This window comes from Trifolium pratense, linkage group LG2 (genome assembly GCF_020283565.1).
Source record: "Trifolium pratense cultivar HEN17-A07 linkage group LG2, ARS_RC_1.1, whole genome shotgun sequence".
NCBI classification, from domain to species: Eukaryota; Viridiplantae; Streptophyta; class Magnoliopsida; order Fabales; family Fabaceae; genus Trifolium; species Trifolium pratense.
This window is the reverse complement of record NC_060060.1, coordinates 30,664,471-30,682,773: the sequence shown is the minus strand read 5'-3', so window position 1 is coordinate 30,682,773 and position 18,303 is coordinate 30,664,471. Positions and strand designations below refer to the sequence as shown.

The following is an 18,303-nucleotide window of genomic DNA, read 5'->3' as shown; positions in this document are numbered from 1 at the left end:
TCCGATAATCCAAATTTCGACCATGAAGTAAATAAAGTCTGATAAAAAATTATTGAAATTTAGGTTTTCCCGAATAATTTATTTTAGGGAGGAGTTTATTTACCACTTGAGTCTAATATCTTGGCTCAACCGAATTTTCTCTATATATATAAGAGTTGTGATCAAACTCATGTCACTCCTTTAAGTGATTTAAATATTATACCACTTAAATCAATTTATTATTAGCATGGTTCGGGTGAATGGTTGGATTTAGCGAAATTTATTTGACTATCGTTAAGAAATTTATCCACGTTTGTATTTATATTCAAGGGAAAACAATGCAGCCATAATGAAAAATAATTTTACATTGTTATTCAATATCAAAGTATTTCGTCAAATCACTCAACGTCATCTATTTTAATTGTATGACAAGATAAAATGCTTAATTTCTATTAAATGTCGGTGTAAAATTATTTAACATATTTTTATGAGAGTTCAAAAGGTTATGCATAGTAATATTGTGTCTCTTAAGTCATGAATGTGATTTTTAAAAGAATTGATTTTGTCATTCAAAATGGTCAAGCGGCACAGCTTGTTTTTCGTCTACCTTTCAAGTTTCATCTATGTGTAATTATCTTGAATATATATAATATATAATTATACATATTATTAAACTATATATTTAACGTCTAATAATACCATATATACGATTATTTTAGAGAAACTGAGGAAGGAAAAGAAAGATAAAAAACTGTGGTTTGGTTTTCATTTGCTTTTTTCTTTTCTTGTTCTGTATACCACACTTTGTGTGATTCTCATGTGCTGTGCCATGTTATTATATTGATGTCGTTTTCTGCTATTTTAAAGAATCGTTTGAAATAACTTTCGTTTTTCTCTTTTATTATTATCCTATTTTATTAAATTGATAGAGATTGAAATTTCACACATATAAAGTGGAAATATCGAAGTTCAAATCTCAGTCATAACATCTAACTTAACAATTTCAGTATTCTGCGAGTTGAGCTATAATTTGTACACATTATTATCCTTGTTTTATTAATATGAAGATTGAAAAAATTATCAAATTACTTGGAATTTGAAGTTCTCCGTTCATTTTATTTTTGTTACAATATTATATATGGATAAAATAATTCCGCTGTAGGTTTCGCAAAAAAAAATAAAAAAATCCATTGTAGGTACCAATAATAAATTAGTAACAATAACAAGTGATTAGCGGTTCGATCTCCGAGTAACTAAAACAGAAAAGTTTTCAATGTGTTTAATTAGTAATTGATAAGTCGGTGGCTATTGCCTCGAAAAATTTGTTAGGCATGCAAAATAGATTCTCTCATTGCAATCAAATTTTCTCGATACACAAGTTTAAAATCGGATTCTGGACTTAAAGGTATATAAATTTCTTGCTACTTTGACCGGTTTATTACTAGCATCTTCATTCATTAAGCAAATAGATTTTTTCTTAGTATATATTTTTTTTAAATAAATGTTAATAATTTTTTTTTTGAAGAAGCATGTTAATAAATTATTTAACCCTTTGACTTTTACTATTAAAAATATAATTAAGCAAATAGTTTATTAATAAAAACCCTATTAAATTATGTTATTCTATTTGTATTGTGCAAGCCGAAAAGTTAAGTTTATATAAACAATAAAGTATAATCAAAGTATTAGAAAAGTCCTCTATAAAAAAAAAAAAAACAGTATTAGAATAGTCAAGTTTATACTTAGACAAATATACTTTCTTTTTAGTAGAATTTACTTAGACAAATATACTAATATTTTAAAATCCTTGTAAATAAAATTATTTTCGGACAATTTTTTTGAAGAGAATTTATTTTATGAAAATAATCAATATTGAGTGCTTTGCATACTTACAAATTTACAATATATTACACGCATTTAATTTGAATTTCTCTTTTATCTACGCGTGTTAAAAAGAATAATTTTAAAAAACAAGGTAGATTTGTCAAACGAGTTTAAAAATAGTCCTAACAAAGAGGAGGAAATTCATTTAGCAAGATGGAGCATTTGTCACATGTATCTGAAATAAATGTGTTCATGAATGCTCTTGCGCATATAGATTGTGAGCAGCTGAGATTAGTGTTTTAGGCCCTCCATTTTACCAAAGAATTGACAAGTATTTATCTTTAAAAAAAAAATTCAATATTTTAATAAAGTTCATTATCCAAAAGAATTGACAAATATACTTATTTAAGTGGAGTTTTCAAGAAAAAAAAAAATGACATCTAAATTCACCCATTCCTTTGCATGGAGCTAAGTGCAAGGTTTAATAATTATGTTTTTCATTTGTTCACTTTATATTTTGTTATTTATATACCTAAAAGCTTTTTTTTCAACCATAATTCTTAAAACTGCTCCCATTTAAATTTATCCGTGGAAATGAGAAAAAATATCAATTTTTTCTGTCCTAATTTGTAAATTCAAAGAGGTGCAGTTTTGAAGAAATGATGAAATATAAAAGTTTCACTCTATAGTTTGTTTCTTCTATTCAGTTTCTAGTTGATGAGATTGATGAAGAAATTACTTTTTTGTGTGAAGGAAAGGCAAAGGGCCAAAACAATAAAATTTCTCCCTAATTCTAATGAAAATTTCTCTTTAGACGGTAGAGTAACTCTCGTCAATTCGGTACTTTCTAGTTTATCCATTTACTTTTTCTTGTTTTTCAAGGTACCGGTTTGTGTGTTAAAGGAGATGGTTAATATTCAAAGAAATTTCTTGTGGGGCGGTGGTGTGGATTGTAAGAAGTTGTGTTGGGTTAGTTGGGAAAGAATTTGCCAACCAAAGGATAAAGGAGGATTGGGAATTAGAAATCTAGAATTCTTTAATTTTTCTCTTTTGTGTAAATGGAAGTCGAAGTGTTTGAATGAGACTTTAGCACCGTGGAGTGATCTTTTGAGTTTTCGGTTCTTTCACCGCTAATTTTCTTTGTGGGGAAGGTGCGGTGGGACTAAACAAGTCTTCAATTTGGTGGCGTGATATTTAGAGGATTGGAAATGCATCGGAAGTGGACCGGTTTAGAATTAATGTTAGTAACATTATTGGAGATGGCAAATTAGTCGGATTTTGGAAAGAAAAATGGCTAGGTTCGGAACCTTTACGCGAGTTATTTTGGTCACTGTTTTCTCTTTCAACTAAGCAAGATGCAAGTATCGCGGATATGGGAAAATGGGAAAACTATAGCTGGACATGGCAGCTGTCTTGGACAATTGCGCTGCCTGCTGAAGCTGTTGTAGCAGCTGCTGAGTTGCAGCAGTTGTTGGCAGAGATTAAGCTGTGTAGGGAGCTGCCGGACAGACGCAAATGGATCCCGCTGGTTTTTTTTTGGTTCAGTCATGTTATATGTTTCTGCAGAACAGGTTTTCAGTGGAGCTTATTGATGCAAACACCGAAAGGGCGTTAAAGAATCTTTGATTGAAAGATGTTCCGTCGAAAATTAGTATTTTTGGTTGGAGATTGTTGCTTGAAAAACTACCAACAAGAGAGACTTTATTTGGCAAAGGAATCCTCCTCAATCCTCATGAAAGGTGTTGTGTTTTATGTTTTATGGGGAAGAAGATATCCAACATGTCTTTTTTCGATGTCGGTTCTCGGTAGAAATTTGGAATAGCATCTATAGATGGCTGGGCATCAACTTTATTCAATTTGAAGGGGGATGACATCATTTTAATATGTTTGGTAAAATAGCAAAAGGAAAATATAGGGCCAAGTTTCGTCACCTTATTTGGCTCGCTACGACGTGGTGTATTTGGCATATGCGTAACAACATTGTGTTTAGAGGAGCTTATGCCAATGTGTCTTTCTTGGCGGACCAAATCATTTACATTTCTTGGTTTTGGTTGATGAGAAATTCTTAGATGAGTCATCACCTAAGCATTAATTATTAGCACAACCAATCATATAATTATAAATAATTAATTTACTAAATACTTACTAGTAATTAATGAAGTAGGCATTAAAATCAAATCTCTTCTCTTTTTTTTTTTGGTACATCAAATCTCTTCTCTAAAATTAAGGAAAAAAAACGTGTGCATTATATAATTATTTTTCCAATCCCTCATATTTTTCTTGTTCCGGCTCTATTTTTTATTTTTCGTTTATTTCTTTTTTTATTTGATATTTTTCGTTTATTTCTTTTGGTTTGTTTAAATATTTTTCGTTTTTTTTTTACGAAAATATTTTCGTTTATTTCTTGTTCCTATTATTTATTTTTTTTAGAAATTGTTCCAATCATGTTATTTTGCACTATTTCATTATATTTTAAGTTTACCTAGGTGAAGAATGATTTAATTGACAAAATAAGTTATTGATTATAAGTTAGTTCAACCATTAATTTTACTAAACACTATAAATTGAATTAGTAAGCTTATTGACTATAAACTACCTTATAATTTATTTGTTATGAACTCATCGATAATTTTTTTTTGAACTCATCGATAAATTTGTTTATCAACTATTTAATTTTTTTTTGAACTCATCAATAGTTTGCAGTCTATAAATTTCCCAAAAAAATAGAGAAAAAATAATTGAAACAAATAATAAATAAATAAATAAAATTAAAAAAGAGGGCTTAGTTAGAAACAAAAAAAAATTGAGCGATTAGAATTTTTTTTATTTATAAAGTGCACATGTTTTTTTTCTTTCCTTATTGGTAGAGATTTGGTTTTAATTACTACTCTATTAATTAGTTGTAATTATTTCATAAATTAATTATTAATTATTTGTAATTATATGATTGGTTGTGCCTAATCATTAATGCTTAGGTGAGTACTCACCTAAGAATTTCTCGCAAAATACTGTCATGCTAGAACTAGTTCACATATATACTCAATGATTCTTTAAATAAATAAATAAAATTCTATAATTATATTTTTTCTTAAACAAAAGGAAACAAAAAACTTCATAACTATATTTAAACAAATAATTATAGAACCTGTATTTCCAAAAAATTTAAAGAATCGAAACCTTTAACTTTGTACATACCAGATTGAATCATAATATTTTGAGAATCACTGATAAGTGCTATACAAAGGTAAATAATCTGCCATAAAATTTATAATGACCAAATAACCAAATATATATATATATATATATATATATATATATATATATATATATATATATATATATATATATATATATATTAATTCCTTGTTTACCTTATTTCTCAAAATAAAGTTTGTGTACAAGAATTCATGTGAATCAATAGTAATTTCAAACATAAAATAAACTGTATATCAATATTTGAAACTTAGATCAAATTCAAATAAGTTTAATTTTCAAATCACCAAATTAACTCAAATTTAAAATCTTATTTGCTATAACAATGGCTAGATAGTATAACAATATAACAAATTTTATGGACAAGTTAAACCGAATCATTTGATTTGAAAATTGAAAATCACCTAAATCAAATTCAAATCTTATTTTTAGACAACAAACTTTATGAGTTAAATAAATAAAAGTCAAATATTTGATTTGAACGCCGAAAATTAACCAACTCATAATTTAAATCCTTATTATATGGCATCAGACTGAATTTGCCATATATGAATACACACTTCACTGTAATCATATCCAAAATTTTGAAAAAATAAAATAAAAATTTCTTCACAGTCTATAAAAGGTCAACACTCAATATTACTTATATGCTTTAAAACACACTTATATTATATACCAAAACTTCTGCATAAAGTTTAGTATATCCAAAACTCAATTATGTACCATGATTTTAAATTCAACTTTTTAAAAATATTAAAATTGCATTAATGTAGAATCCCTGACACTGAAGAAAATCATGAGAAGACAATTTTGCTGTGGGTGTGGATTCAAGGGAATGGACCAAGATTCACAATTATCCACTTATATAATTTAATAGCAACAAACATGAATGCTAGTGGTCCGATAATTGGGGTACAGATTACTATTAGTTTGTTAAATAAAAAAAAAATAGAATAAAAAAAACTATATTTAAATTTAAGATTAAATATATCTGCCGCTCCAATTTTTTTTTTTTTTTTTGGATAAAAAGAGGGCCGAAGCCCAGCAAAGGAATTAAACTACAATAAGGGTCGCTATCCCCATAACATCAGCTAATAACAAAGAACTCAGTTGAGCTGGACAATGCTCATAGATCATCAAAGTACCCTCTTGCTGACATCCAATATTAGTCAGCGCATCCGCACACTTGTTTGCTTCACGATAGGAATGACAAATTTTGATCTCCCAATCTAACTCAAGAAACCGACGTATTTGTTGAACTAATCTCCAACCCACCACACTTCCTTTATTTCCATTTTTTAAAGTATAAACAACAACCATGGAATCAACTCTCAATTCGACCTTTTTGAATCCACGCTCCCAAGCTAGCCTCAACCCTTCGTATACCCCCCATAGCTCTGCTTCATACGCGCTACAATTCCCTAATTTTTTGGAAAAACCTCCACACCAATTACCTTGACATTCACGGATGAGACCACCACAGCCTCCTAGTTGATTATCCTTGCTTGCTCCATCAGTATTTAAGCACACCCAGCCATTTATAGAAGGCTTCCATGCAATAGATACACATACACTAGCAGTACTGTTACTGTTATGCATTACTTTATTTTGCATTGCATTCATATAATATGTTGTCCATTTATAAACCTCCTTCCAAGGTTGGACTGGTCTCATAAAAGTAGCATCATGCTCTTCACTATTCCTCCATTTCCAAAGCATATGACAGCTAGTTGCCCAAAAAGCATTCCATGGCACTGTCACGTGATCTTTCCCAAGCTCCTTAGTGATATTAAAGGTAATCCACTCTTGATGCTGCAAATTGAAAAATGTTGTCCTCACTTCCATTCTTAAAACATTGCACCAAATAGCCTTAGCTAAAGGACAATCCCTTAAAATATGAAGAACATCTTCTATTTCATCCACACAATGGTTGCACCATGGACCACCAAGATTCATCTTACTCTTTCGATAATTAGTGAGAATCCGATTATGTTTGACCAACCAAATAAAGCTTCGAATTCTCTCCGCCACCGTAATTCTCCAAATTTTAGCCCATATAGTATCATCAAAATTTTCAGTAAAATTGCATATCATAAGATATGCAGAGGAAACCGAAAATTCACCATTCTTGTCACCCTTCCACCCTCGTTGATCCATACCATTATCATCAGTAGGTGGTAAAATGGCCCACAGTCTTCGCACTATTGTATGTGGTAGCCAAGATTGAAGCATTTGATAATTCCATTGCCCATGTTCGTCTACTAAATCCTTCACCCTCATATCATTTAAATTCTCTGGAACACGTACTTGTAATTCATCAATAGATTTATCAACAAAAATCCATCTATCCTTCCAAGCTTGCACCAATTCTCCATTCCCTACTGACCATACGGTAAATTCATCCAGCTCCTTCCACATGGCCGATAATGACTTCCATAAACTTGAATCGTGATTTTTAGCTACAATACTATCTAAATTCGGATGCTCTCTAGCATATTTTCCTTTAAGCACATCAATCCAAAGAGCACTATCACCCCGCTTCATACTCCAACCCAACTTCATAAGGCAAGCTTTATTCATGTTATGTAAACGACGAATCCCTAAGCCTCCAAGACTTTTAGGCAAAGTAATTGTATCCCAACTCACCGCATGATACCTTCTTTCATTCTCTGCCTCTCCCCATATGAAGCTACGTTGCATCTTCTGAAGTTGTTGTAGACACGATTTGGGAATGTTTGCGGTCATCATTGGATAAATTGGAATAGCTTCTATAGTAGCTTTGGATAGTGTAATACGACCAGCCAAAGAAAGTTGCTTCGCCTTCCATGAAGACAACTTGGATTTCACTTGAGCAAGGAGATAATTATAATCAGATTTTCGAGGGGCTCTTCCAACCAATGGAACACCTAGGTACTTACCCATAGACTGAGTAACTCGAAATCCTGAGATATTTGCCAATTGGTCACGTGTGTGTTGTTGAACATTCTTGGAGAACATAATGCTTGTTTTCTCTTGTGATACTTCCTGTCCGGACATCGAGCAGAAAATATCAAGAATATGCATTACTTCCCGCATTTGATCTTCCGAAGCTTGAGCAAAGAGTAATAGATCGTCCGCAAACATTAAGTGAGAAATCAAAGGACCGCTCCTACCCGCTTTCATAGGCTTCCATTTACCTTCATGCACTGCTTGACTAATTAGATGCGATAATTTATCCAGACAGAGAACAAAAAGATAAGGCGAAATAGGATCACCTTGACGAATGCCTCTTTGTGGAGCAAAATACTCAGCCCTCTCTCCATTCCACTTGACATTGGTACGAACACTAGTTACCGACGCCATCACAACATTAATCCATTCTACCGGGTAACCAGTTTCTTGAAGAACATGATGAATAAATTTCCAATTAAGCTTATCATATGCCTTGAAAAGGTCCACCTTGATTACAAAGAAACCCACTTTACCATTCATTTTACACATACTATGAGCCATTTCTTGAGCCACTATGATGTTTTCATGAATACTTCTCCTTGGTATGAACCCAGTTTGGTTTGGAGAAATTATTTTTGAGATTGAATCTTTGATACGATTCGTCATAACCTTGCTCACTATTTTGTACACCGTATTGCACAAAGATATTGGCCGGAATTGATTAATAAACTCAGGCTGATCAATCTTTGGAATGAGACAAATATCCGTAACATTGACATCATTTAAAAGCAAAGGATTAGCCCACACTTTTTTGACAAAATCACAAACACTCATACCTACTATTTCCCATGCTTTCTGATAAAAACCCGCTGGAAAACCATCCGGACCTGGAGCTTTCCATGGATGCATGCTAAAAACAGCCATACGGACCTCCTCATCATCAATGTCTCTGCGAATGTGTTGAAATTCCTCTGCAGTCAATTCCGGATAAGACAAAGCAGTTTGGAACCAGTTATCTGCACTATCATTTGTAGTAAAGAGACTTTTATAAAAGTTATTCGCTAGCTCCTTCAACTTATCTCGATCTTCAACCCAACTACCATCTGCATCTCGTAGCATAAGCACTTTGTTCTGACGTCTTCTAGTTACAGCCTTGAGATGGTAATACTTTGTATTTCTATCACCATCTGCAAGCCATCGCGCTCGAGACCGCTGGTACCACATCAACTCCTCTTGTTTGAGGATATGCTCTAATTCTCTTTGAAGCTTATATTCTAAACGCTGAAGATATTTGTTACTGCAACCTTCATACACTCGCCTCTGAATACCACCAATTCTAGCTATCAACTCCCTCTTCTGACCGAGAACTCGATCAAAAGAAAGATGTTTCCACTTTCCCATTTCTTGAGCCACATCCACAAGCTGGTTACAAATATTATCATAATCTTTCCAACTAGCTCGCAGCATATCCATAAAAGAATCCTCTAGTAACCAAGCACTCTCAAATTTAAAGTGCTTAAGTCTGCGAGGATTGTCGATGCCAAAAGGATAAATGAGTAAAGGATGATGGTCCGAAAAATCAATCCTCGCAAGAACTTTGACAACTGCATGGGGAAAGGCAAGCCGCCAATTATCATTCACTAAGGCCCTATCCAATCTTTCAAAAATTCTCTCACCTCCACGAAAAATAGGGCCTCGCCATGTAAATCTAGAGCCAATTGATCCACAGTCCATTAGATGGCAAGCATTCATTCGATCCACAAATCTATCACATCTGCCTTAAAATGTCGTTGAAAGTGTCTCATAAGAACTTCAACATCCACTATACTACCTTTCCAAGCAACAATTATACCCCCTGAATAGCCATTGGCATTTGAAAATTGAAATCCATCAAAACCCAACAGCTGAAAAGTGCGTCGCAAATTTTCTGCGTCTGTTCTCGTTTCCATGATAATTATAATAGCAGGTTTATGTTTGTCCAAATACTGCTTACAATTACGATAGAAAGCCGAACTTGCTGCACCTCTACAATTCCACACCATAATATTAGAACTCATCATAAAAATTCTAGAGAAAAATAAAACAAATTATATTCATGCTTGGTTATCCACATTTGGAGTCTCAGGCACTATCTCCATATCGGATTCTTCCACATTTGGTTCACCATGATCCTTATCATGTTCAAAAACCTCAATATCTCTCACCTTATGTCCACTTTTGCTTTGTATTAAGGATGTATCATGTTGAGTGGGAGAAAGTAAAGGGCTCTCTATAGAAGTTACACTTATCTTGTCCCCTCCATTTATTCCTGGGTCACGGTGGTATTCAAAGTGGACTTTTTCTTGGTTGTTAGACCCATGCAATTGTATATTAGGAAGCAACATTTGTCCCTTTCCCATATGGGCTTGTAAAGCTTCACCTTGTTTGAAAATTGGATTGTTGAAAAAATTTGTAATTTGAGAATGGTCAATTAACTTAGCATAGTTCTCCATTTTTTTACTCATAGGTGTAACTTTCTTGTCTTTAAATGTCACTCGTGCAGCTGTGATGTTCTGGTTTTTGTTTACTCGCTCTCCACCTTTAGTACTTTCCTTGTGTGCTTGGATCTCACTCGTGTTATTCCTCTCTCGCTCCACTTGATTGCTAGTTTGACTTTTTGGTTGCTTGGATTTCACATTAGAAGTGTGAACTTCTTTGTCTGTATTATCATTAACCTTCAGCGAATTCTCCCTCATAACTTCCTCTTGCTGATCCGAACCGTCCCCTAAGATAGAAAAACGAGATCCTGAATTTTCCACGGTTGTCGTGCCTCGTTCAGTCCCTTTTTGAGCATTGTTTACTCCAGCCGTTGTTGTTGCATCCTTCGGCTTCCTTTGTCTGCGAGGTTTATGCACTACTGTCCATGGACCTTCAGCCCTTGTCATGGAAGCCCCTTCATTGTTCACTATCCCTTTCTCACCACCTCCTTTCTCACCAGCAGTTTTCACTTTCTCCGGACACCCCTCCACATAGTGTCCAAATCTTCCACAAGTAAGACATAATAAATGAAGGCCCTCATACTCCACCTTATATTGTCTTTCCTTAAGTGTAAACATTGCTAACAATGGCTTGCTCAAATCAACTTCAACACATAATCTAGCATACTTTCCCCTCTCTTGTAACAAGGTGTTCTTGTCCACTTTCACTGTCTTGCCAATCCTGTTACCGATAAAGTGGAGAATACGTGAATCATAATATTCAATAGGTAGTCCTGAGAATCGTACCCACACCGCTGTTGAGGTGGTAACTGCAGTGGCAGGGTTGAAATTAGGGCTCCATGGACGAACCACCAAGTAGTGATCATAGATAAGCCATGGACCCTCCATCATAGCTCTGCATTGATCCTCCCAACTTGTGAAAGTCACCAAATAGAAATCATGACTTAAGTCAACTATTTGAATAATTCCTCTTCTCACCCACATCTGCTTCAACCTTGTCTCCAAAGCTTTGTACCCTATCTTCCTACCAAGCAGCTGCACAATGACTCCTTGTTTCCATGGTCGCTGTATGCGTTGCTCTTCCTTCTCTGAGAACTTGAAAATAGGGCAATCTACTTCCCCCACCTTCTGTTCCTCTATCGTCCCCTCCACACCAGCAATATCATCCTCATTCATATCGATTCCCGCTGTCCCTCTAGAGCCTTCCTTTTCACCGTTAATGTTGTCTTGTGAACCAAGCACGGTTTCTTTATATGATAAAGATCTCCTCTCTTTATGTTTCTGATGGACCAGCTCTCTGTCATCTTCTTCAAAGGATTTGCTACTGGTTGTTGCTTCATGATTGTGTTCATGGTTTTTAATCTTTTTGGCACTTCTTTCTCTTTGATCGATTTCATCACGCGGCGGCGCGTGTTGGTCTGCCGGTCCAATTTTATCTAAACAAAAATAGTCCGAAAATCAAGGGACAGATAACCACTAGTATCCCAAACAAAGAGAGAAAATTATAACAACTTAAATCCGATCGAGATGGAATAATACGAATCTTTAAGGAAGATAATTATTAATGATGATAACAATCAACATCCATATTAGAAAGAAAAAAACTGAATCAAATATGAAGAATTGACTCAAACTTGTTTTATGAAACCATGACTTAAACTTGTTTATTAGTTTAATGCAAGTACTAAAGCAAAATTAATAAAGAAAAAGTATTTAAAGGTTTCACTTAAGATAAGTTCTGAATCAATTTTAAGTTACAAGAACATTGATTATTCAGTGAGGAAACTCCAAAGTAATTATTTTTCAAATACTTAACTCAATGATATGTACTAGTGTTGCTACAAATTAATTTCAAAATTGATTTTATTATGCATAGTAAACCATTATACATGTGTCTCAAAGAAAAATTCATACTGCATAGGCAGGGAAAATACAAAAGTTAACATTGAAAAGAAAAATCTCGTCGACACGTATTGATGAACAAATCAAAAATTCAAAAACTATGAAACTACATATTTTCGATCAATTACCGAATGTTGCACATAGGGAAAATATGAATTCCGCAGCATAAATAATTCTTAATTTTGCCTTAATTAATTGACATGATACCAATTGATAGTTTTAATAATTAATTTACCAATTAATTACATACAAGTCATGCTCTTATACAAAAGTGCGGAAGCTAGATAGAACAAAAGGAGGATGCATATGTAAACTGAATCTACGATATGTCAATTGATTAGAGATATCAGAAATACCTGGATCCATTGAGAAAGTCCTTTAGCAATAGTCTTGAAACACGAAAGGTTAGACGAGCAACACGTACTCGTTGGCTAGTGTGGTTCTTCCTCAACCGATACTCCTTATGCCTTGAATTCTCTTCAGATGGGGAGAAAAGGTTATTTGCTTGTGTACGGTATATTGGGAACCATAGCCTATATATAATGTGATGGCCAATTAGGGTTCCCATTATTCTGAAATTGGTCATCCTGACATCCACTCATAATTTCGTCCATATCCACTAATTAGTTCATTAATTAATATCTTAATAAAAATTCATTTAGCCTTTTAACTTTATCTGATCACTTATCAACTAAGGCTCTTATTATGATAAATAGCTAATATAATTAATTTAAATATAAATGTCCACATAACAATTATTGAAATATAATAATTAAATATTAAATATTCCAACACCACCTCCTCCCACCTCATGGACGGTGTCTACCTTATGTTTGGCTGCAAGCCTTTGTGAATAGTGAATAATGGTTAGGTTGCATCATTTATGACTTTAAAGTCAGGCATTGAATTTTATACAACTATGTGACCTATTTGAACGAACTAGCTAGCTTGTAGTACTCCATTATGCCATCATTTTCATTTGATATAAAAATTATCATTGTTCTTTTAAGTATGATTTAGGATTAGGATTAACTGCTTTTAGATTCTATTCTTAATTGTTTAGAGAAGTTTTTTTTTTTTGACACAAGAAGATGCTTATTCTATGTATTGTGTAATATTAGTATTAATTTATTTAAAAGTAATCAAAGTATTATAGTTCCTTCAAAATCAAAAATGGTCGGTACCATAATTTTTTTAGATCAAGAATGATTTTAGTTACCATATGAGTGACAATGATCTTAATACTCTCTTGAAAGGAACGGTAAAAAAAAAAATATATAATTGCAACTCCTAATCCATCAAACAAATTCAAAATTATTTCAAACTCAAAACCTCACAATTGTGCGTGAGAGTTTCAATGGCACTTGTCATTTCATCTACGGAAAGGCCCTAAAATTGACACAAAAAACAGCCATCCAATAGTAAAGCCCTAAAACTGACAAACAAAAAAAAAAACAGCCATCCAATAATTGCATGAGCATAAATATATTTGCACTTTGTAGGGTAAACTGACTACCTCTATGTTTGTTTTCGCAAATCATGGGGTTTTCACGTCGGATCCGGCGCCATCACAAGGAGGCTTCCACTACAAGACACAAGAATATGCTATGGGACTCGCAGGTCAAGAGAGTATGCTTTTTTGGGATCAGCTTTGGTGAATTTTTAAGCTACTACACATCAGCAACCTTAAACGATAAAGGCAGAAGAAAAACAGTTGGCTTAGCACATCAACAAGTTTCCCACAACAAAGTATATGTGCAGAAAGATAAATGATGTTTCTTTTTGTAAATTGCCATTGGAAGACAATGATTGTGGATATGCTATAAATTGTCTATCCTCCCCTTAAACAAGCCCCTCAACTCGAATTGGTTGAAACCTCGGGAACTTCGTCGTAGGTGCCAGCCTCCTCATTATATGAGTACCTGTGTTTAAACAAAAATAAACATTCCCAATGAGCTACAAACAAAAATATCAATAAGACCAGGAATGAGCTGATCACAAAATGCAAAAACTAAACTATACAGCTACTTAAAAAAGGTCCATCCAACACGGAATCCTAAAAATTCAAGAGCCTGAGTTATAGATGGACAAGAGTAATTTCAACCCCTACCCCTACCAATCACCAACAAACATACAACAAGTAGAAACCTTTTTCCATTAAGTAAGGTCGGCTAAATGCGTCAAAAGGTGTCATGCCATGGACCATATCTTGGTAGTTGGTTCTCAATGGTTTGAGCTATAATTTTATTTGATCTCCCTCTAACTATTGGCATATTTTTATCATGGTCTAGCACAAGCAAAATCATACGTATGTCTTTTTATTTTCACCAAAATCAAGCTTAAAGTAAAGTATGAATAATGCATGTTTATTGATATAGTTACCAAATGAGAAATATCATATAAGAAATATCTATATAACCATGATAGAATTAAGATTTAATCAAATGAGCAAAGAACTCGCATCTAAAGGCATTCTGATATTTCAGATGACTAATAATTTATGAGGCTACAATCATAAAAAATGACACATGCACACAAAGATGAATCATGAATTCACAATACCATTTCCCTGATTCCGCAGAGCAATAAAGCCCTGTATTTGGATCATAGTAATAGCCCAGACTGCTGCTGTAATAATACCTGGACATTACATATATCGATGTCAGATTAAATTTTCAACAGATTTTTTATTATAAGAGAATTCATCACGACGAGAAAGACAAAATGAGTACTAAATGAATTTTTGCAGCATTAAAACATAGGTGAGTACTGTAGAACATTTTAAATTATTTTATAAAAAAGTATAGGGAAGAAAAGTCATACCCAGAAGATTCATCATACACATAATCACTTTGCAAAGCTCCACCTGGAAAGAAAAGTAGAACCAGTTAAAAACTTTAAAGATAAAATTCAGCAACAAAATCATCATTTCAGATGCCAAATATATAGAATAACATTTCAGATACCAAATTTATAGAGGCAGGTTTTTACCTTCTGTACCAGAATTAATGGCATCTGATGACGGTTCACTAACTGCATTATTTTCATTTGTAGATGGTTTAGCGGCAGAATCATCATCAGCAAACATATCAAAATCATCTGCACCGGCCAAAGGTGAAGATGTTCCTTCTCCTCTTGCCCTGGCTAATTCCTCATATCCTTCTGAAAAATAGAAATTGTAAAATGCATAAGCATTAGCAATTACTGGGACTACTACGGAAAGTAAACAGGTACAATTCCTTGCTCCTTAGTCTTTGTTAATTTATGTTATATGATTATATCACCCACCATTCACAGAACAAGAGTCGAGAAAAATGTTGAGAATACTGCTGAGGACCAACTTCCCCTAAATCTAAAGCTTAATTATGTGATGGTCCAAACAAATAATATTCTTATTACGTCATGATAAGACATAGCTGAATAGTTAATAATTAAATCAAGTATTAAATTAAGCAGCATATTACATCATGATAACAAAGTAACTCAAGTCACAACATAAAAGTAAAGGCGGAAATACAACAATAGCACATGATAAAAATGGAACAGAGACATAATGTAATGCACTGACCCGCTTCTCGCTCGAAAACATCTTTCTTTTCATTATAAACATCTGCAAAAAACACAAAACAGACAAAAATGAAGAAAACAAAATTAAGCATCGTGTGGTAAAACACAAATCTTGAAGCACAAGTTGGATAACATAAAGGATCCCGTATAATGAATGCATGTCTTAACCATGGATGATATCTACAACAAATGACTTACCATATTCACCATTCTCCATAAGTTTCATAGCATCCTCAGTTAGTTGGTCAAATACGATCTTAGTCTCACCAGACATTTTTGTCTTTCTATCACCACTCCCTTTTAACCTTCTCAAACATTGCAAGACCTAATGGAAAAAGTATCAATTAATACAAACAAACAAATGACCTTCAACATCCCTTAAAAAATTAAATATGTACCTAAGTTCTATCGTCAATTATAGTGATTTAATTTCCAATGTCAAGACTTTATGAATTAAGAGAACACAATTAATATTATATAAAATTAACAATGGTAGTCAGTTTACTAGCTAGATATATGACTTTCTAAAACAATAATTTGCTTCTAGTTTTAAGAACGTTTTGTAACCCCTTTTTAGGGTAAATTGGGGGATAACTTGGTTTTTCTCTGCTAACTATGATAAAGAGAAACCAGTAACAACTAGGGTTTAAAGTGACATTGAATAGTCTACTAACTGCGACATATTTAAAAATTCCCTCAACGAGATACTTCAAAACTTCATTGCCATGAAGAAAACCAATGTTTACCTAATTCCTAAACATGTATATAGATCATATACAGTGGAGTGAGTTGACAAATAAATGTTACATTCTGCAAAGATGCTTCAATATAACAAAGACAAAACAATAAATTAAGGTTTTGTTTGGTTTAAGAAAAATATTTTTTGTTTTCATTTTCTACTTTCACTAATTAAAAATGCATTATTTTGTTTTTTCAAATCAATCAGACCTATATTCGAACAAAATAAACAACTCAATCAGACCTAAGAATGAATCGAATGATAGAACATAGGTCTTACTGTTTCCTCTGGTTCAAGAACATTTGCAATGCGCCTCTTCATGATTGCCACATCTTTAGAAGAAAGTTCTTGGGCCTCCTCTTCATCTTTTGTTGCTGCAGTGCTTAATCCAGCAAATCTAGGATCAATCTCAACATTGTCAAGCCATGCATCCTGCAAGTATCCTTGACAATTTATTAATAGAATAAAAAACAAGTAGTTGTGAATAAAGAATGAAAAATACTAGAAAATAGAACTCTCACCTTAATCTCATCATCATCAACAGCATCATCATCAACGGGTGCAGTGGCAGCATCATCATCAACAGCTGCAGTGGCAGCATCATCATCAACGACTGCAGTGGCCAAAGCTGATGCTCCTCCTGAAAAATAGAAATAGTAAACATATAATCAATTAAGCAAAGGCTTCACTACATAAAGTTTCACTACATACAGTTTACGGTTGTACAGTTCACTACATTAGCTTATTAAAAAGAATTACATGTAATTAATAGAGAATATCATTCATATTTCCTTTAATTTAATTAACATATGATATATATATATATATAAAAGCATATGGTGAGTTAGGGACAGTTTATTACCTGCCACCTCTACCAGACGACCATGTTGCTCCACTAATTCAACCTCAACATCTGATTCTGGTGCAATCCCCACGATCTCCTCGACATCCTCGACAACTTCAATATCTGGCTGCCGCCGACCAGTACGAGAATAGTGACCATATACGGATAGCTGAATGGCTCCCAATGCGAGTCCAATCACATTGGGGAGCTGACAAAAAAATAAAGAATTAATAAATAAATAAATAAATGTGTCAAAAAAAAATTAAATGATTAATTTAATTGATTTATTACTTACATAAATGTAAATATTCTTCAAGAGAAAACCATAGATAAGCCAAGCTCCGGCACTGACAATGAGACAGCCGATAAGAGCTATCGGCATGGACTCTACTCTCCCCGTACGAACTACATGTATCTACACACATAATCCATAAAACATACAACAAATTAACAATTTAAATAATAATAATAATAATAATAGGAAATTTTGGATATTAAATAATTAACTTACCACGGCGCTAAGAGGTGCCGCGAAAACAGCGATCGAAACGGATGTACAGATCCATCCGAGTACGGTGACATGATTCTTCTTAGCTACAAAAAATTGTATAGCTAAGAAGATCGGTGCAAATAATCCAACGATCATTGCGATGAGCAATATGATCGTGAATCGCTGTAATTAAAAAAAAATATTAGAAACAAACAAATAATTTTTAAATAAACTAGAATTGATAGATATAAAGGTGTATTACCCGAGCAGCTGCGGGGGCATATATAATATAGATGACTATGTAAATAGTCTCTATGAAGGCTCCAGCGGCATTTAT

The 18,303-nt window shown here is 33.3% G+C and overlaps 1 protein-coding gene across 1 annotated transcript; it reads right to left on the bottom strand.

Moving 5' to 3' along the window:
* Positions 1-13,787: 13,787 nt before the first annotated feature.
* On the bottom strand, positions 13,788-18,122 carry LOC123904530. The gene is made up of 11 exons (XM_045954182.1): positions 17,988-18,122; positions 17,772-17,891; positions 17,495-17,684; positions 17,154-17,272; positions 16,912-17,064; positions 16,092-16,218; positions 15,895-15,936; positions 15,318-15,488; positions 15,150-15,192; positions 14,889-14,966; positions 13,788-14,248 (listed from the first exon to the last, which is right to left on the bottom strand). Exons 1-11 carry the CDS (start codon positions 18,120-18,122, stop codon positions 14,182-14,184), a joined length of 1,245 nt encoding a protein of 414 aa, XP_045810138.1. The 3' UTR covers positions 13,788-14,181.
* Positions 18,123-18,303: the final 181 nt, after the last annotated feature.